Here is a 21,341-nt window from a genome sequence, read left to right as displayed (position 1 = left end):
ATATCACAAAAAAACTTATGGGTATAGGTACCACGATAATTAGCCTCCATAGTGATCCTATCAGCCTATATCAATAATTCTGGCTGAACTGCATAGAGAGTACTTTATCCCTCTAGTTATAAAATTTGCAGAGTTCAATGCGCCCAAATGTCTCTAACACTGAAGGCTTTAACAGGGTGACGCGCTGCTGTTAATCTCTTAGGGCATACAGATTTTATACTTGCGGTTTTACGGTTTTGCAGCTTCTGTGGGCTCCTTTCTTTTGGCTTTCACTTTGATCTTGACTTCCACAACCCTCAGGGGCTGAAATGGCTCCTCCAGGATACCTCCCGGCTTTAACCTTTCTACCACCCGAAAGTGCCGCTTTTCCAGGCAGCGGTCTCACTCGCTTCCACTTGCCGCCATTCCGCTCACACCCGCACTTGCCTCTGCTCGCTATGCAGCTTTTGCTGCCTCACCCTCTGCTTCCTAGATGATCCTCCGAGTTTTTTCTTGGCTATTAGTCAGCACCACCTGACTGTGGCGGTAGCGCTTAGACCTCCGTGACACAGCACCTGTGCTTTCTCCCCGGGCGGGATACTTCTCTAACCGCCAACAGGAGCACTGTGCTTGGGGGTTCCGATCTCCACTGCTCGCAATCCTGAGCTCAGAGCGTGCACACGTGTTCACACTCCTCCCCCACCGGAAGTCCAAGATCAAGGATCAATTGTTTAATGTCCGCTAGGGACACAGCACGGTTCAATTGCTAGACAGGAAAACATCCTCACAAGCATAGATGCTTTAGTAATTAAGCAAAAATACATTTATTTATTTTTTTTAAAAACTGCAATGAAGAAAAAAAAACAAAAAAAAAACACAACACAATAAAAAAACAACCCCTTAAAGACTGACTTAAAAATGATAATTGTAGGGAATCAGCTCCAAAAGATAACATAAGAATTGAACAGATGTGTTTAATTAAAGGAAAATGAAACCCAAAAATGTTTTATTTTGGGATTCAAAGAGAGCATACAACGTTAAAAAAGGTTCCAATTTACTTCTATTATCAAATTTGTTTTGTTCCTATGGCATTCTTTGTTGAAGAGATACCTAGGTAGGCGTCTTGTTTTATGTTCTTTGTGCAGAACAGAGTGTGCGTGCCCTGTTTAGCTGACAAGGTGGGTAGTACTGCATCTAGCTGGCTGTACCGAGTACTACCGACACTGTGCTTTTAAATGATTGCTGAAAAATCAAAGCATTATTGATTTAAGAGAGTTTTGTAATTAAAGATTAATGACAAAATATAAGTGGTCAAACATAACTGTCCTGTTTCACACTTTACAATGAATACAAATTGTGACGTTCTTTGGTCAGTAAAAAACGCACACATATAGGGGTCGATTTATCAAAGGCTTCGCCTCCCCCCCACAACTGCAGGTTCTCACAAGAGAACTGCTGTTTCCCTAACCTCTTCTCCAACTCTTAGGTGGAGAATTTTAATCTCCCCGGTCTCGTCCAACCCGGGAGATTGACAGCACCTGCCTGCGCACGAGTGGGTGTTTGCGGGCAGGGGGTGGCGTTGCACAAGAGCGCAAAATAGCGTTCTTACGTTCTTGTACAATGCTGAATTCCACCAGCGGAATTCAGTCTGTCAGAGGCGAGCTGTGGCGGACAGGCATGATAAATCGAGCCCATAATGTATCAGTTTATTATAAATGGTGTGTTTAAATAGATGTTATTTGCATTAAAAGGACCAGTAAATACAGTAGATTTGCATAACCAACAAATGCATGATAACAAGACAATGCAATGGCACTTAGTTTAAACTTCAAGTGAGAAGTTTTTTTGACATATTATAGTTATGTCTTTTCCCCCCACTCCTCCTATATCATGTGACAGCTATCAGCCAATCACAAATGCATATACGTATATTCTGTGAATTCTTGCACATGCTCAGTAGGAGCTGGTGACTCAAAAAGTGTAAATATAAAAAGACTGTGCACAATTTGTTAATTGAAGTAAATTGGAAAGTTGTTTAAAATTACATGCTGTATCTGAATTATTAATTTTTACTTGAGTGTCGCTTTAAGGGGTTGATCACAAAACTTTAGAAAAGCTTATCAAGTAACTTTATTTACACAATTTCCCACAGACTGTAAAGAAGTTTGAAGAAAAACCACTAAACAAGTCTAAAAGAATTGTTATCAAACTCTAAATTGGTTATTACCTGACAATTTCCACCCTTGTTGCACACTCCGACTGTTTCTCCTTCCACTGGGCATCATCCCAATCCAACTCATAAAACACAACGACCAGTGCAGGCACCAGGTTTAAATGTTTGTTCATCCAGCCAGTCTTCAGGATGCCTTTAGGGATGTACCATTCATAAGATGTTCTCTGAAACAGCGAGGAAAAAAGGAATACTATAAAATGTAAACTCACAACAAGAGCTTATGGCTCAACAAATAAACAAATGAATCTACAAAAGATTCACGCAAAAAACAAATAATAAATGACGCTGATATAATTAGAATGTTTTCCAGGAATGAGATCAACCACTCACATGCAACTGCATGTAATAGACACTACTATAAAGAAGAATATACACAGATACTGATCTAAACATCCAGAATAAAACATTTTAAAAACTTTCTTAAAAGCTCCCAGTTTAGAACTGTTGATGAGGTTTGGCTGGGACACCCAGTGAAAGGGGCAGGGAAAAAGAGCAGGCATTCCCCCCTCCTCTAGATATGAAAAGACAGATTACACAAACAGGAGCCATCAGGAGTGTGTAAACGCATGTATACATCTGGCACTGTGGGGCTTGGTTAGGAGTCTGAAAATCAGCACAATGTTATTAAAAAAAAATAAGCAAAACTATCCATTTTTACAAAAACACTCCCAGATGGGCTATATAAATGGATCATCTACAAAACATGTCTGCAAAGAAAATCTAGTGTACAATGTCCCTTTAAATTAAAGTTGCTTGCTTCATCTAAAAGAGTATTTAAAATGTATTACAGTTTCTCATGTTAATATATTTGAAGCTTACTTTTATTTTTATGCATATATAGTAAGTTGTTAATATTAAAGGGACATTAAACCCAACATTTTTCATTCATGATTCAGGTGGAGAATACAATTTTAAACAATTCTAATTTACTTCTATTATCTAATCTGCTTAATTCTTTAGATATCCGTTGTTGAAGAAAAAGCAATGCACATTGGTAAGCCAATCACATGAGGCATCTATGTGCAGACACCAATCAGCAGCTAACTGAGCCTATCTAGATAGGTTTTTAAGCAAGGGATAGCATGAGAATTATGCAAATTAGATAAAAGAAGTAAATTAGAAAGTTGTTTAAAATTGTATGCTCTTTCTAAAATTACAAAAGTAAAAATGTGGGTTTCATGCCCCTTTAACCAATGATCTGGAACTCTCATACACTTTCTGTTAGTTTCAATGTAAACAGTGTCAACCTAACGTCTTTCTTTTGACAGTTTTAATATGTTTCATTGCTGTTCTTCTAAATAAATGGTAGAATGTTGTGGGTTTAATAATGTATATTTAATTACAGTATATTAGGAATAACAAAGGTGATTTTAGTCTGTTTCCATAAACTTAGACCCATATTTGATATTCCTACATGACTTAAAAATGTGTAGCTCAATAGCATTTATTAGCAAGCCGCTCCAAGATTAAAGGTATAGTCGAGTCAAAATTAAACTTTAAAGAATCAGATAAAGCATGCAATTTTAAGCAACTTTCTAATTTACTCCTATTATCACATTTTCTTCGTTCTCTTGGTATCTTTATTTTAAAAGCAAGAATGTAAGCATAGGAGCTGGCCCATTTTTGGTTCAGCACCTTGGTAGCACTTACTGATTGGTGTCTAAATGTAGCCACCAATCAGCAAGCGCTACTCAGGTGCTGGACCAAAAATGGGCCGGCTCCTAAGCATACATTCAAAAAAAGATGCAAAGAGAACAAAGAAAAATTGATAATAGGAGTAAATTAGAAAGTTGCTTACAATTACATGCTCTCTCTGAATCACGAAAGTTTAATTTTGACTAGACTGTTCCTTTAATTTAACGTAGAAACGTGAATAATACCTGAAACACTATCATACAATGGTGCAAAAGCTTTCAATACTTCTAATTGCATTCATCCACAAAACTGAAATAACGTATTTCCTAATGATGGCCTGAACAATTTCTCATCTGGGAGAGATGCAGATTGCACAGATGTCTAGTGAATTTGGTTCAGTATTGCACGACTGTACAAGTGTAAATAATGTAGTATTTATCACTATGCCTTATTTCTAAAGGGCTAATAAATACTGTGCTGCAGTTGAAGAAAACATACTTTTGTTCTGCATTTTGGATATTCGTGGTCCCCAAGCAAAACCTTAAATGAGATAGGTACACGATCAGCACGTCTATTTGCACAGAAAGCATCCCAAATAGCACGGTGAACTGCATTAAATGTTACATCCAAACCAGTGAGGGTCACAAAGGCCATAGGACGACAGCAAAGCTCCACAGGAAAATCCCACTGTGTAGGGCTCATTTTTAAAATTGTGGCACAACCTAAGAAACAAGAAATCAAAATCTTGGTCAGTAACCACAAAATGTGTTACTACTGTAGTATTTTTATTGACAGTAACATTTTTCATTACTCATTTATTTTTCATTGCTGATCTTTTGTGTGAACTTTTAAACAAAAGCAAGGAGGTGTTTATTTTGGTCTTAAAGGGCCATAATAAGTGAAAAATACATGCTCTAATTCTTTAGAGTATCTAATTTTACGACTATCAACCTTGCTTTACTGTATGTTTAATCCCTGCAAAGACTCAGATGTGCAAACTAACAGTGCTGATTAGATGAGAGGCGGGTTCCGCTCTGGACCAGCAGTGCACTGCGGGTTCAGAGCGGCACCTCTACTGTGTGTTCAACCCCTTTGAAGGGGTTAAACAAACAGTAGAGCAGGGTCAAAAGTCGTAAAAATGACATACTCTAATGGATTAGAGAATGTAATTCTTTGACTATTATGGCAAGATAAAAGATTTTTATTGGACATATCAAAAACATAATTTATGTAAGTACTAACCTGATAAATTAAATTCATGGTGGCGAGAGTCCACGAGTTGTTACTGATGGGATACGCATTCCTACCAGGAGGAGGCAAAGTTTCCCAAACCTCAAAGCCTATAAATATCCCACCGACCTCACTCTCATATCTCAGTTTATCTCATAGCCAAGAAGTGAGGTGTAAAAAAAGGAGTAAAAAAGCCTAAAAAAATGAAAAGGAAAAAATATGTGCTCTTAAACAAATAACCCATAATAGGGTTAGGGCCTCGTGAACTCTCACCACCATGAAATAAATTAATTTATCAGGTAAGTTCTCACATAAATTATGTTTTCTTTCATATAGGTGGCGAGAGTCCACGAGTTGTTACTGATGGGATAAAATACCCAAGATGTGGAAGTCCACGAGTAACAAAATAAAGGGAGGGATAAAATATAAACAGCTTTTTTCGCTGAGAAAATAAATCCAAAAATAAAGTCTTTTAATATCTTAAAAAAAAAAAAAAAAAAAAAAATATATATAGTAAAGAAAAAGAAGTGAAAAGCACAACCACCAATAACACCTAAGCCTCTTCTTATTCCTATGTACTTCCTAGATAGGGTAATTAAGAACACAGTGTAACAAAAATAGCTAAAGCACTAGGTGTTAATATCAGGAAATGAATATATATCTCAGTAAGTGGGTGAATCAAATATAGTATTTAATAAAACATTAAAATGACTAAAAACTATACATAATAATAAAATCTGTCAGATCAATACTTGTCTTTCTTTTGATAAAAATATATCTCATTCAAAGTGTTCGAATAAATGTCCTGTACCATTACAATGAGAAACAGTGTTTCAATAGTACCAGAAAAAGTCTCCAAGTACTTATTTTAGCAGTGATGCTTAGGAGAGATTCACAGATCTTCGTTAGCTAACAACCATGTATACTTAATGAAAGAATCCACACAGTTACTATCCTCCAAGTGTAGTTATATAAAAAGGTACTGATAGCAGTGGCCAGCAACTACCATACCTCTTTCTTCAGGAATACTTCCCAAGGTGCTTCAGAAGTAGGAGTCCTGCTACACTGGAACGGAACCAATACCGTATATGGTGAGTGACCACTGCCCGAAAAACCTTTTTACCAAAACGCTGCTTCTGAAGAGGCAAAAACATCAAAATTGTAAAATTTGGTAAAAGTATGCAAAGATCACCAAGTGGCTGCTTTGCAAATTTGATAAACTAAAGCCTCATTCTTGAAAGCCCAAGATGTGGCAACTGATCTAGTAGAATGAACTGTAATTCTCTGAGGCGGAGACTGGTCCGCCTCCAAATAAGCTTTGTGAATCAGAAGTTTTAACCCCTTAACGACCAGCGCCATACCCTGTACAACGCTGGTCGTTATGCCCTTAAGGACCAAGGACGTACCCTGTACGGCACTGCAGTCCTGGACTTCTCTCTACCTTGTTCTCGCTCAAAATAGCGAGATTGCACTATTTCTGCATGCCCCAGGAGTAGGGCACTGCAGAAATAGATTTGCAGAGTTACCAATGCAGAGAGGGCCACTCTGTGGCCCTCTCTACATCAGACAGCGGTGGTGCCGATCGTTGGTGGGTGGGTAAGGATATATATATATCTGTGTCATTGAGGGGGAAGGAGGGAGGAAGGAGTAGGGGCAATGAGGGGGATCTGTTAACAGAAAGGGATCTGGGAGGGGGGTAGGGTATTGAGGGTGCGGTAGCTACACTACAGAATAAAAAAAGGTCTTTTATTTTTTTTTTTTTAAATCCAAATTTGCAGCAAACTGGGTACTGGAAGACAGCTGCCAGTACCTCAGATGGCGGCAAATAGGCAGAGGGGGGAGGGTTAGAGAGCTCTTTTGGGGGGGGAAACCTACACTGCAGCAAATATATTTAAAAAAAATATAATAAAAAAATAATAATAAAAAAGGCTTTTATTTTCATACTGGCAGACTTTCTGCCAGTACTTAAGATGGCGCTGACAATTGTGAGGTGGGGAGGGCCGAGAGCTGTTTGAGGGGGTTCAGGGGGGAGGCTGATCTCTACACCAAAGCTAAAATTAACCCTACAAGCTAATTAACCCCTTCACTGCTGGACATAATACAAGTGTGGTGCGCAGTGGCATTTAGCGGCCTTCCAATTACCAAAAAGCAATGCCAAAGCCATATAGGTCTGCTATTTTTGAACAAACTGGGTCCCAGAGAAGCATTTACAACCATTTGTGCCATGATTGCACAAGCTGTTTGTAAATAATTTCAGTGAGAAACCTAAAATTGTTAAAAAAAAATACTTTTTTTTTTTTTTTTTATTTGATCGCATTTGGCGGTGAAATGGTTGCATAAAATATACCAAAATGGGCCTAGATCAATACTTTGGGTTGTCTACTAAAAAAAATCTATAGTTTTGATAGGTAAATATAAAAAAGGCTCTATTTATGTTTAAATATAGTGATGGCAAAAATACTCTGGTCTTTTGGGGAAGTTTTTGTCTGAAATACCCAGTCCTTAAGGGGCTAACCAAGAGGCTAAAGAAATAACAGAAGCTTTCTGACCTTTCTTTGAACCAGAAAAAAGAACAAGCAAACTAGAAGTCTTTCTGAAATCGTTAGTGGCATTAACATAAAATTTCAAAGCTCTAACAACATTCTTGGATATTGCAGACAATCGTCCACTAAAGGTAGACAGCTAACCAGTACTGAAACATATCAGTAAAGGTAGAAAATAGGAGTATGTCGATCTGTAAAGGGAGGCAGAAAATGAAATACTGCAACCAAATTTACAGAGAGCCCAAAAAGACTTTCCAGAGGTTAAAACATGGTGTCCTAACGCATAACTCCACATACTTCCCTCTGTCAAGCACTGTACTCTGAGGTAAAAACGGACTTTAATATACACTGAAGAACCTATCACTTAAGCACATCATACTTCAACCACCTCCAAAGGAGGCAAAGTTTAAACAGATATGAGTGAGGTGGGTGGGGTATATATAGGCTTTGAGGTTTGGGAAACTTTGCCTCATCCTGGTAGGAATGTGTATCCCATCAGTAACAACTCATAGACTCTCGCCACCTATATGAAAGAAATTCTCATAATTAAATAATGTGTCAGGTTGTTAGCAGCAAAATTATACCACTCATAGAAGGTAAAAAAAAACATGTCTGTCCCAGGAAAATCAGGACTGTTGGCACATATGCAACTATCAAAAATCTGATACTTCTGTTACAGAGCATAAAATACAAAACTACACAATTTATAAGTTAGTATATGGAGATGGATCATTAAGATAATGAGTTAGAATAACCTACAGCCTCTTCTTTGTCATTGTTATTATGTTTAATCTTTCACCTAAGTCCCTTATCTATTAACTCTTTAGTGAAGCAGCTTTATAAAATAACACAACTATTAGTGAATCTAATACAATGTTTCTCAACTCTAGTCTATAAGTAATACTAAATATGACTTAAAAGGCACAGGCAGTCTAAATTACATTTTCATGGTTCAGGTAGAGCATGCAATTTTAAACATCTTTCCAATTTACTTTGAATATAAAATTTATGTTGTGGTATCCTTTGTTGAATAGTATACTCAGGAGCAGCAATCCTCTGCTAGGAGCTGGTTGAGAGCCAATGACAAGAGGCATTTATGCTATGTCATAATTTTAGCGACCCTGCAACTCTATTTGTTTAAACCCCGCAATGAGGTAGAAGTACCACTGGGGACCTGCAGAGAGCACTGTTGATCCAGAGCGGAAACTGATGCTCATTCAATCAGCAGCAATAGTTACGCAGCTGGGTCATGCAACCAGCACTTCTGATTGGGTCAGCAGCAGTTCCAGCACAGGACCTGGAGTGTTCTGCGGGGGTTAAACATAGAGGTGCAGGGTCGCTAGTCTTACAATTATATTCTCTAACAAATTAGAGCATGTCATTTATTATAATGGCTAACAGGAAGCAGAAATGTGCACAACTGGACCATATGGACTTATTGCTCAATAGACAATAAGCACAATTCCCATTGTCTTATTAGCAGACAGTGACACAACACACAAGTTAAAAAAAATACAGTACAGGAACATCCATTTTAAAAACGAAATTTTAATTTGTCTGCTTCTAAATATGCAACAAAGTAAAAAATACTTTAATTTTTTTGACAAAAATATCAGTGCATATTAAAACCCATTAAAGGGGCAGGAAACAATTTTGCTTCATTGTCTTGTTATCCTTTGCTGAAGGAATAGAATAGCACTACTGAGAGCTAGCACTACTGAGAGCTAGCTGAACACATCTAGTTGGCCTATCACAAACAGACAAATGTGTGCCGGCACCAATCAGCAGCAGCTCCCACTAGTGTAGGATATGTATTGTGCATGTTCTTTTTCAACAAGGGATACCAATAGAACAAAGCACATTTGAAAATAGAAGTAAATTTAAAAGCGATTTAAAAATGACATGCTATATCTGAATCATGCAAGTTTAATTATTTTGACTTTCCTATCCCTTTAATGTTAGAATAGTGATCTCTATAAAATGTTTTTGGTACTTGTAAGTCACTGAGTCCAAATCATCTTGAGTATCCTAGTAACTTTGCGCCCCTGATAACAGTATCATTTTTTGCACTATTTTTTTTAGCACTGGGGTAAAATTATGCCTTTGCCATCACAACATCTGAGCTCAGAGGCACGTTTAAACAGGTTCTCAATAAGGTGGTGTTTTTTTTACACAATTTAGTAATCAGTCGACACAGAATATAATTATAACTGGAAATGTATCTTTTTCACTGAAAGATCAGATGTTTACAGGGTATATATTTAGTAATAAATAAACCAACTGCACATAAGGTTGAAGTACCATGCCTTTAATGTAGTACTAGTAATATTACCTTGTATGAGGCTGAATCCTATATTAACGCAGCAATGTCGTTAACGATCTTCACATACTATCAGCCCAGCCCTGGGTGCCCTGCGACTATCGCTGATAGTGTCACATACACAGCAGCAACCCCACCAAAACAGATCCTGTGTAATTCTCTCAGAGGCCGCAACTTGGAACTGTCAGCTGACCGCATTAGAATGAGCATGAGTAGCCCTATTTCAGGAGGGCAAGTTGCTATCCTAACAGTAATAATCTATTTAATTCAGCTAGTATCTGAATTATTTAACACGTGCAAACAGGCTCGTATATATTGATTTCATTTTATTTAAAGACTAAAAAGTGCCCAATAACTATGCATCCCATGATGTTGCCCTTAGTAAAAATGGTTGCTATTGCACAGCAGACTACGTAAGTCAGTTGCGACGTGCGTGCCTGCCTGCAACTCAGTGCTGTGGGTCAGAGTTGTGTGCCTCTAGATAGGGTGGAGTGGTGCAATAACCGGTCAGTCTGTCTATGGGGAGTACTTTCTGCTGCAGTACTCCGCACTCTCAGGTCTTTCATGTGCTAATAGCGAGTTAATGCCCTGAGCTCTGACTTACTAGCACCATGGCAGCCAACGAGGACCAAGAGGTGAGCGATAGACTAGCAAACTTCTGCAGCCGTATCTTAGAGAACATTTTAGCCAAACCTCATCTGATCCCATTGCTGCTTTTTAATAATTTTTACAGTGACAAGGTTGACTATGTCCAATTTTATGTAGTTCTGTGTCCCTATGCAATGTTTCGCATATTCTTCATAAGTTTATTTTGTCATTCATGTTTGTTTGCCATATCATATTAGTGTTAAAGAATAAATAAAAAAAAAATGTTTTTATTTGACACAAGTTAAAGTCCAGTGAGCAATGTTACAAAATACTGCAATCTTTTTTTAGATTGCAGAGCTATTCATAATTTAATACTGGGACACCAATTTATAATCCGTATTATTTATGTTCCTTTTAAGAGACTATACTAGGTGGGCATTATATCCCATTGTTTTTTGCAATTAAAATTTCATATTTCAAGAATTTGAGTATGTAGACATAGCATAGGTATAGCAAACCACTTACTAAACATTCTCCTGGATTACATGAACACCTGTGATAAAGATTCTATGTACTGTTCCTCTGCTTTTAATTCTGATGTCTAGTCTGGATAATTAGAAGCTCTAGCCATAGACTATCTTCAACTCATGACAGTTTTAGTTTTTAAAGCTGCTTAGCTAATGTTGAGGAATTTTAATACTTTTGTTTGTTTTTTTTTGAGTTTGGAACTTGAGTATTTTACTGTCATGCACCAGCTTGGGTTGCATGGACAGGCGCCTTCCAGGGTTATGAAGAGCAATGTTGTTTCCTTCCCATCTTTAAGATACTGCAACACTTAAAGTGACACTGAACCCAAACATTTTCTTTTGTGATTCAGATAGAGCATGAATTTTTAAGCAACTTTCTAATTTACTCCTATTATCAAATTTTCTTTATTCTCTTGCTATCTTTATTTGAAATGCAAGAATCTAAGTTTAGATGCCGGCCCATTTTGGTGAACAACCTGGGTTGTCCTTGCTGATTGGTGGAAAAAATCCATCCACCAATCAAAGTGCTGTCCAGAGTTCTTTACCCAAAAAAGCTTAGATGGTTTTTATTTCAAATAAAGATAGCAAGAGAACGAAGAAAAATTGATAATAGGAGTAAATTAGAAAGTTGCTTAAAATTGCATGCTCTATTTGAATCACAAGAGAAAAAAATTGGGTTCAGTGTCCCTTTAAAGTAAACCCCACTATCAAAATGTTCTTTGACATTCATTTTTAGTATGATTGTTTTACACTCCCCCCCCCCCTTATAATTAACCACTTTGTTTACTATACTGAATGTTGTTCCTAAGCAGTTTCACCTTTAAGAGCTTGGTGAGTGTAGTTAAATCCATGTTAGTATTTAATGGATTTATGATTAAGGTCAATTATTTTTTGGAAATTAAAATACAATTATGAACCCATTGGTGTCAGAATTACATTGTTGTAAATCTCACATTGTTACAATGCTGCCTTTATTTCAGATGGAGCTGGAAGCCTTACAGTCCATTTATGAAGGAGATGAATGTTTTAAGGAGCTTGGGCCTACAGTTTTTCAATACAGAGTAAGTATTTCTATATGTTTATTAAAATGTAATGTATGCCTTTTCATCCGACTTTACGCTTGACTTTTTGTGGGAACCTCTCTGTTGTGGGAACAGGAAGGGGAAACCTCTTTTAGTACTTGGGTGTTTATAATATCTATTACTTGTACTTGGCAAGGTATCCGAAAGTGTTTTAAAAAAAAATATATTTTTTTTTATATATATATCTATATCCTCCATGTCTATCTGCACTCACAATGCAATTGGGTCATCAACCAGGGTGCAAAGTCAGTAGTACTCAGTATGTTTCAATGAAGGACTGCACTCGCTGGATTTAGATACAGGATTAAATATTTATTGTGGTAACGTTTCGGGGGTTCGCAGATCCCTTGCTCAGACCAAAACGTTACCACAATAAATATTTAATCCTGTATCTAAATCCAGCGAGTGCAGTCCTTCATTGAAAAAAAAAAAAAATATATATATATATATATATATATATATATATATATATATATATATATATATATATATATATATATATATATATATATATATATATATATATATATATATATATATATATAATATCTCAGTATATGGCAGGGTTATAACTCAATATATTTAATAATTATTCTTTAAAATAAACCCACAATCAATATGCATATACTAAGACAATACAATTAATATAAATTCCTGAATTCTTTTTATTAGTTAATATTTATAAACACATTAAAATATATTTGTAGGAACAAGAATATGAATCAATACTATATGCTATACTTTTTACAAAGTAACCCAAATTGTAACTTTATAACTAACCTTATTCGCAATTGAATTTCAATCAATTAACACAATGAGATTCCAAAATATTAGCTACTAACATTCAGACTGGTACAATTAACTATATAGTCACAATTGATTCTAACACAATTCTAATTTAAAATATCAAAATAGTATCTATTGTATATGCAAAAACCAATTGTCCTTTGCTAATTTATCTAAGTTGAAATAAATTCTTAGTTACTTATAATTTAAAACCAATTCTGAGTTATAACTGTACATTTGCAAATATAACTTAGCATTTATGATATATGTTTTAAAATACAGACTATGAATGTAAGCTAAAATACAATTTATTCCTTTAAGTCTGCTACCTACAGCAACAATGGATGTTTGTTTTAAATATTTAACATATAAAAGGCAAGTTTAACACTATACAGGACTATGAAACACAAGTTTTAGAATACTGAGTGCTCCTTTTAAATCTATTACCTATAATTAGTAACCTTTTTATAATTTACCAAAATGACCAAAATCGATAATGCAATTTTCAGAAAACTTCTTGTTTCATCTCAGAAGACAAATAAGTATATTTTGCAATCAATGAGAAAAGGTAGCTAGCCTTGCTTATAATACTTGTATTTCAAACGCCCAGTAACCAGTTACAAGTTAGCTCAGCAGCATCTCCTTTTTCCCTTTCTTGCATTGACTTATATATGTTTTAATCATTGATGAAACAATATGGGTGGCCATACGGATCTGCGCATGGATTGGTCACCTGGGAAGTCTTATCGGATTGGCCCTGCTAGCTTGTCCCTTTTCATTGGATCATTTCGGAAATGTATTTTTTTAACAGTCAAATCTTTTGGCTGTAATACCGGATTTTGTCCATCGGAGGGCAGCATGACAATCAAACAGCAATACATTTAATAATTTTTAACAGTTATCCCACACTGCCAATCCAAATATCTTCACATACAATGATTATATTTAACATACTATAATTTATTGCATTAATAAATTACAATATTAATTATAGATGGGTTAGTATCATATCATTTTTCTGATTACCCCAATACCAAACACACTATGTTTTTAACATTATATTATATCAAAGTAATTTATACTGCTAACTGATTAGCTTAAAATCCATTTAAAATGTCACCAGGTCATTTCCCCACATTTATATACAAACACAGCATATTTCGCATTCAGTGTACATCTTTATGGGACAACTACATGAATTTATTCCACTTATAATATATAAAATGCATTTAAAACCATATCTGTTATGAAATAACTTAAAATCATAATATCCTCATCCTGGATTCAATTTCCTTTTTCAGCCATCCGCTCAACATCACATACATAGATATATGTGGTTCTCACACAATTATATCTACATTGGATTATTATTCCATACAGATTAATATTTCATATCTGTAGATCTCTCTTTGAGAGGATAAAATATACAGGATATCATTTAAATATATCAATTATATGTGTACTTCATATATATATATATATATATATATATATATATATATATATATATATATATATATATATATATATATATATATATATATATATATATATACAATTTGAAATTTTAGCTCTCAGGTCTCCATGTTTAATATGTGTCTGAATATACTGTTCATATAACTAGCTACATTGTAAACATGTGTCTTTGCTGGTCAAACTTTGAGCAGGGGCACTTCAAACATAAGTGACAATGGCTATTTTCTTCAGCTAAGTTTCAAAAGAAATCCAGCATTTCTCTGACATTGCCTGTTTCACTGTATGGGGCTATCTATCTGATAATCTTGTTCTTAGATGTCCTTTCTTTGAAGATGTTTGCAAATTCAATATTTATTATATACAAAATAAACGGGGCCATTTCTTTTGAAGCAATTTGCCTTTCCTTTTGAAATAACTCAATTGTTATCTTATGTCTGATCTAAGACCAGGAATATATAGCTATATAGATTGACCATCTCTCTGATCACCAAATGTTTTTTTTTTTCTTTGAAATGGTTTAATGGTCCTATCCTATCTCAAGCCATAAAACTCTGCTCTTCCTCAACACAACTTTGACACATTTCAACATTTCTTTTTAAGTGACTTTGTGACCCATCTTGTGTAATTTACAGAATTGGGGGAGGATTGAATTTTGGTTAGTCAAAGCATTTAATGTTTTATGAATGAATGAATCATTTGGTGCTGATAGCCGAATATATAATATTAATAATAATAAATAAAAATATCTATCTATATCTTCACATATACCTTGACAATACCATTGGCGAGTGGAAATTTAATGGTGGCGAGTGAATGTTAAATCAACATTCACTCACGGTCCGAAGGGCCTGGTGGCATGTTGTAAGTAGGAAAGTTAGCACATTTGCAAAATGTACACACCTATTGCAGCATTGACAAACACACATTTTGGGCTATGTGCTTAAAATATTATCTGAAGGGATATTATATATCTTAGAAAGGGCAAGGATATGTTATTTCCCTCATCTAACTCTGTATTAACATCTTTCTCAATCTTGCAGTCCTCGCCTCCCTGTTTCTCAACCTCCTACCCTTCTAGATTGTAAATTCCCACAGGAATAGGGCCCTCAATCCCTCCTGTATGTGTTTGTAAATTTTTTGTCCTGTCTCTTACAAGTCTTATATTTTATTTAAATGAATTGTATCCATGGATAGCGCTGCGGAATATGTTGGCGCTTCATAAATAATAATAATAATAATAATAATATATCCCTCTAGGGCTGTAGAAACACCATTAGTGCTTACACTTTTTACTTCTGAGAGGGTAAACGGGGCAGAGAGAGATTGGAGTGAAAAATAAAGCGTATAAAGATATGAGAGCGGGGAAAGAGTATATAGAGAAGATATGGCCTGAAAGATAAGGGAGAGGATAAAAGGAGAGATCGAAAAGAGAAGGGAGGGGAGAAAGATAGTTGATAAAAGGGAGAGGAGATAATTGATACAAGAAAATCTCCAGGTCTGCTATGACCTTCCATGACTGTCAGCACTCTTTCTCCACTCTCTCACTTCAACAACTTCCTATTTCTATCCAGCTGTTGTCTTACCCAGAACCACCAAGTTGATGTTGCTAACTGCTATGCACTTATTTTTGTAAATTGCTGTATGCAGCATTATTTAATTTGTTAAAGTGAAGGTCAAGTCCGGGTGACTTGCTCACGCCGATCAGCAGCTGATTCTTTTTTTTTATTATTATTATTTTTTTTATACCAAAGACAAAGAAGGTTATTACATTCTCGGATACCAAAAGCAGATGTCACAGTGAGTATACACAATATATAAATACATATTTAAATAAGAAAAAAAGCCATATAGGTCAAAAGAAGAAAGAGTGCCCTTACATCGTTTCAATCAATCAAAGTTATTTAGGGCACATATATTTGTGTCGGCTAAAATGGGAATAAAACCTAAAAATTGCATAAGGTAACCAGATAACCTTTATAGAATAGCTAGTTTTTCTTTGCCTCTGGGTTTTTCCCCCTTATCTCCCCCCCCCCCTATTAAGACACAGCGCATCCACCCAGACCACAAAAGAGAAAAAAAAAAAAAAAACCAACGAAACAAAAAAAAAAAAAAAAAGAGAGAGAAGAAAAAAAAAAAAAATGAAACTGGTCCTCCCTACTTCCCTCCCCCCAATTCCCCCCCCAGACCACCTCACTCCGCATCTGAAACCCAATTTCCCGGGAAGCGGCCCGCCAAGATATTCATCTGAACAAATTGAGAATTTCTAAATGGTTTGATTAGTTTTTTTTTTGTTGTAATGAAGGTAGAGATCTTACAAAGGGTTCCCATTTTTAAAAAAATACTTCTAAGTATTTATCTTGTGGGTATGGAACGTTAAACTATTCTGTTATGAATTGGTTACATAGAGCCATTTTAAATTGGGCCATAGTGGGCGCAGAGGATGCCTTCCATGATTTAAAAATGAGAATACGTGCTGTTAATATAATAGTGTTTATCAGGCTGTAGTTCTTAGTGATACCCTGGAATTTTACAAGGAAGAAGATTTCAATTGGGGAAAATTTGTGGTCCAGTTTCAGAACCGCCGTCATCCAAAATGTGATTTTTCCCCAATATTGACATATTTTAGGGCAGCTCCATAAACAGTGAAATAGGTCAGATCCTATAGAGGAACATCTGGGGCAGAGCACCTTTGTTTTGTACCACTTAGAGAGGACCGCTGGTGTAAGGTATCTCTGCAACCCTATTTTTATCTGTGACTCCCTCCAGGTTGTCGGAACCCAATTCTGTTGGATTATTTTAAAGCTCCCAACAATGCACTCCTCGTCAATTTCTGGAAATACCGTAGACCACCTGGCAACCATTTCGTTAATTTGCAGGTTTGATGCTTTCTGATTTAACATTAAATATAGAGAGGAGATAGCATATATTCCTGCCGTGTACATAGTAATCCTAGGCTGTAATTCCCCCATAGTCCAATTGTCCCCATGTTTTGTGCTCAGTTCCCTGAGAAAATGCCTAACTTGTAGGTAGGCATAGAACTCTTGCGCCCCCAACGCATACCGTGTCGCAATTTCTTGAAATGCCACTGGATGCCCTTCTGTATCTCGAATTTGACTCAGGGTCTGAAGGCCCTTTGCCTCCCATTGTCTGAATATCTGATTATAGAGGCCGGGACTAAACTCTGGATTACCCGTTATGGGTGCATATTGTGAGACATAAGGGGAGATTCCCACTTCTGTACACAGTCTTTGCCAGGCCGTGATGACATTCTTAAAGGTGCATAGATAGAATATATTGGAAGGCAAAGACGTAAGAGGGCAATGCAGAAGAGCCTTTAAATGGAAGGGAACTACCGCCTGAGACTCCCAAAAAAAAGATGTAATCTGCTCCTTCTCAGTTAGCCAATCTAGCGCGAATCTAGCTATAATAACCAGATTATATATCTGGATATTAGGAAGCGCCAAGCCAGCCGCTGACTTGGAATTCATAAGTTTAAGAGAGGCAATCCGTGGTCTCTTGCCGTTCCATAGAAACTTGGAGCAGGCTTTATTATATATGGTAATATCTTTTTTTATGCAAAAACCACGGGATATTTTGTAGTACATAAAGAAGTTTTGGGAAGATAACTGATTTAATCAGGTTCACCCGAGCAGTTAACGAGATAGGTAACCTAGCCCATTCCTCGAGCTTTTTCTTGCATGAGTCCAGTACCATCTTATGATTTGATCTATACCATTCTTCTGGGTTTCTGGATAAATGCAAGCCCAGGTATGTAATCTGAGAAACCTCTTGAAAAGGATGTTGCACATGTGGTGGCGAGTTCTTATGTATCCACATTAATTCTGATTTGGAGGTATTGATCCTAAATCCAGATATTTCCCCAAACTCTTGGGTAATACTCTGTAAAATAGGCAGAGATACTTTCAGATCAGATAGAAATAATAAGAGATCGTCCGCATATAGGAGAAGCACCATCTTCTCATCCGCCCACGGAATCCCCTCCAATTCTTGTCGTAATCGGATAGCTAAGGGTTCTATACAGAGATTAAAAAGGAAGGGTGAAAGTGGGCACCCCTGTCTGATGCCTCTATATAGATCAAATTGTTGTGTGGAAATGTTGTTAACAATCACCGCTGAAGAAGGGGTACTATAGATTAAGCGTATATAGTTGTTGAAGGATCCTGTGAACCCAAATCGGTCCAGCACATGGAAGAGATGATCCCAACTGACCCTATCAAAGGCCTTCTCGGCATCGACCGTTAGAATAGCCTTATCTATACTATCATCAGATTCTGTAGATTTATATTTATTCCAGAAAGACTCGATCAAAATCAGAAGTTTCCTCATGTTCTTTACGGGGTTGCGTCCAGGCATGAAGCCGGATTGATTCTCATGTATTAGCTCACCCATAAAGGGCTTTAATCGTGAGGCTATAATAGCTGCTAATAACTTAGTCAGTGTTCAGGACCGAAATAGGTCTAAAGGAGCTCGGTAGCTCAGGGTCCTTGCCCTTTTTCAAAATCAGCGAAATATTTGCAGAGGCAAAAAGAGAAGAACATCGAGTGTTCTCAGAGAAATAAAAGTTAAAAAGCTTGAGTAATATACCCATCAACTGAGGCTGTAAGATTCTATAATATTCGATAGGGAGAGCGTCTGGACCGGCCGCTTTGTTAGGTTTCGCGTTCTTAATTGCCCATGAAATTTCTTCTTCAGTAATGGGAGCGTTAATAGTGTCTCTAGCCTCTTTGCTAAGCGTGGTACTTTAACCTTACTCCAGAATGTCTCTTTCTTATCTAAATTGGGGGAGTCTTGGCTATACAAGGTCTGAAAGAATTCGGAGAACGCTTTTTCAATATCGACGTGCCTCGTGTATCTCTTGTCTCCAAGCTTAATAGCGGTGATGGCACGTTTAGGAGAGAAGTTAGCTAACCTTGCTAAGAACTTCGCCGATCTACCTGTGAAGCCCCCGTATCTGGCTTTCATTCTAATTTCTTCCTGGGCACTAACCTGTTTCATATGTGTGTCTCGGAGTGTTTTCGCTGTGGTGTAAGCCTCCCAGCTTTCTCTAGTATGTCTACTGATATAAGATCTATAGGTATTCTTAACTCGATTGGCTAATTGTCTAGCCACTAGATTGCAGCGTTTTGACCAATAGAGTGTATAAGATTTAATCTCTCCACGCATAACAGCCTTAGAAGCTTCCCAAAATATCTCAATTTTATCTATATAATTACCATTATTATTAAGGTATTCCGCCCACTTTAAACGTAAATGCTGCTGAAATTGGATGTTATTGCATAGATATCTAGGGAAAGAAATATGGTTCGCCCCCGGCCGCTTCTGTTCAGTATCGAGCTTTAGTGTTATGACAGCGTGGTCAGAGATAACAATGTCTTCGATTCCAGTAGACCAGTTCCGGCTAAGCATTGTTTCTGATGTCAGGAAATAGTCTAGCCGGGAGAATGAGCGCTGGACATGGGATACACACGAATACGTACGATCATCCGGATTCTGTATGCGCCATAGATCAACCAAACCCAAATGAGAACAAAGCTTCTGGAATATCCGAACTTTTCTGCCTCTGCTATTTAATGCTCTTTTATTAGAGCTATCTAGAATGGGGTCAGCTAATAGATTAAGATCTCCAGCTACAATTAAATTCCGTCCAATAAATTTATGTAATTTTACCGAAAGAGCTGACCAAAATGTATGGTCAACTTGGTTGGGTCCATATATATTACAAAGTATATATCTAGTATGATTAACATCCAATTCCAGTATTAAAAATCTTCCTTCGGGATCCGACTCCCTATTAACTATTTGATAATCTAGTTTCCGGTTTATCAAGATAGCAACCCCCCTCTTCCTTGAGGTATATGGGGCCGCTACCACTTCCCCCACCCACTTGGATTTAAGTTTGGGGATTTCAATAGTATTAAGATGTAGTTCTTGTAAGAGAACTACATCAGGATTAAACTTCCCCAAATATTTTATTATGGCTTTCCTTTTAATTGGCGAATTAATGCCACCTACGTTCCAAGATAATAGGTTAAGGTTGTGAGCCATTAATACTAATCAATTTACCGCCCCCCACCTTCCGAAGGGTACACCACATACCTCAGGACGTGAGCGGGGACCGCCGTCCGGGGAAAGGAAAAAAAGAGGCGGAGGATCGAGAAGGGGAGGGGAGAGGACGCAAGGAGAAAAAGAAAAAGAAATTTAAAAAAAAAAAAAAAAAAGGATTAGGAAAAAACACCATTTCTATAACTGGCAAAATTTGTACTGCAAAAACCCTATCTACAAAAAACATATCTCTTAGTAAATACATGATTATAATCTAAGGTCAAAGCACATGAACTTAGTATAATTCGATACATAATCAGGGTACCCCTGCTTCCCTACAGAAGGTCTCAGCCTCCCTGACATTATTGAGTGTGTGTGTGTAGTACCATCTTTCTGTACAATTAACTTTGCGGGATAAATCAACCTGATATTGTAGTTTTCTTTCTGTAGTCTCCCATAAAAAAAGGACATATCTCTCCTCTTGGTTAATGTTTCAGAGGAAAAGTCTTGAAACATTAGTAGTTTATGGGAGCCTACGGAGAGAGAGACACATTTCCTATAGTGTTTGAGATATAGTAGCTTGTCTTGGAAGTTCACGAACTTAAAAATTACCAGCCTGGGTCGTGCAGCCTCACTGGGCTCCCTCCTTTGACCTATCCTGTGTACTCTTTCAATCAAAAAGGGAGCAGCAGGAATCTGGATCTGTAAAGCCTGGGGTAATGTAGTGGTGGCAAAATTCATTAAGTCTTGAAATTCGGGGGACTCAGGCAGACCGATCACTTTAAGATTGTTACGTCTTGATCGGTCTTCAAGGTCTTCAATCTTAGCTTGCAAGGACGAGATGATTTTGCTATGAGTGTCTATTATGGGGTCAGTTAC

The 21,341-nt window shown here is 36.8% G+C and overlaps 2 protein-coding genes across 2 annotated transcripts in view; one reads left to right on the top strand and one right to left on the bottom strand.

Annotated features, from left to right (window-relative positions):
* The window catches only part of TRAPPC11 (trafficking protein particle complex subunit 11), a 157,681-nt gene extending 147,569 nt beyond the window's left edge, over window positions 1-10,112 (bottom strand). The window contains exons 1-3 of the mRNA XM_053703866.1: window positions 9,953-10,112; window positions 4,346-4,569; window positions 2,207-2,376 (exon numbers count right to left, since the gene is read on the bottom strand). Of these exons, the coding sequence (XP_053559841.1) occupies window positions 2,207-2,376; window positions 4,346-4,549 (374 nt within the window). The 5' untranslated portion in view covers window positions 4,550-4,569; window positions 9,953-10,112. The remainder of the gene's footprint in view (window positions 1-2,206; window positions 2,377-4,345; window positions 4,570-9,952) is intronic.
* Window positions 10,113-10,369: 257 nt separating this feature from the next.
* RWDD4 (RWD domain containing 4) overlaps window positions 10,370-21,341 on the top strand; it is a 32,708-nt gene continuing 21,736 nt past the window's right edge. The window contains exons 1-2 of the mRNA XM_053703865.1: window positions 10,370-10,575; window positions 12,036-12,116. Of these exons, the coding sequence (XP_053559840.1) occupies window positions 10,552-10,575; window positions 12,036-12,116 (105 nt within the window). The 5' untranslated portion in view covers window positions 10,370-10,551. The remainder of the gene's footprint in view (window positions 10,576-12,035; window positions 12,117-21,341) is intronic.

The sequence above is a fragment of the Bombina bombina genome, chromosome 2 (genome assembly GCF_027579735.1).
Source record: "Bombina bombina isolate aBomBom1 chromosome 2, aBomBom1.pri, whole genome shotgun sequence".
Classification (NCBI taxonomy): Eukaryota; Metazoa; Chordata; class Amphibia; order Anura; family Bombinatoridae; genus Bombina; species Bombina bombina.
Note: the sequence above shows the minus strand (reverse complement) of the source record. Positions and strands in the feature narration are given on the sequence as shown.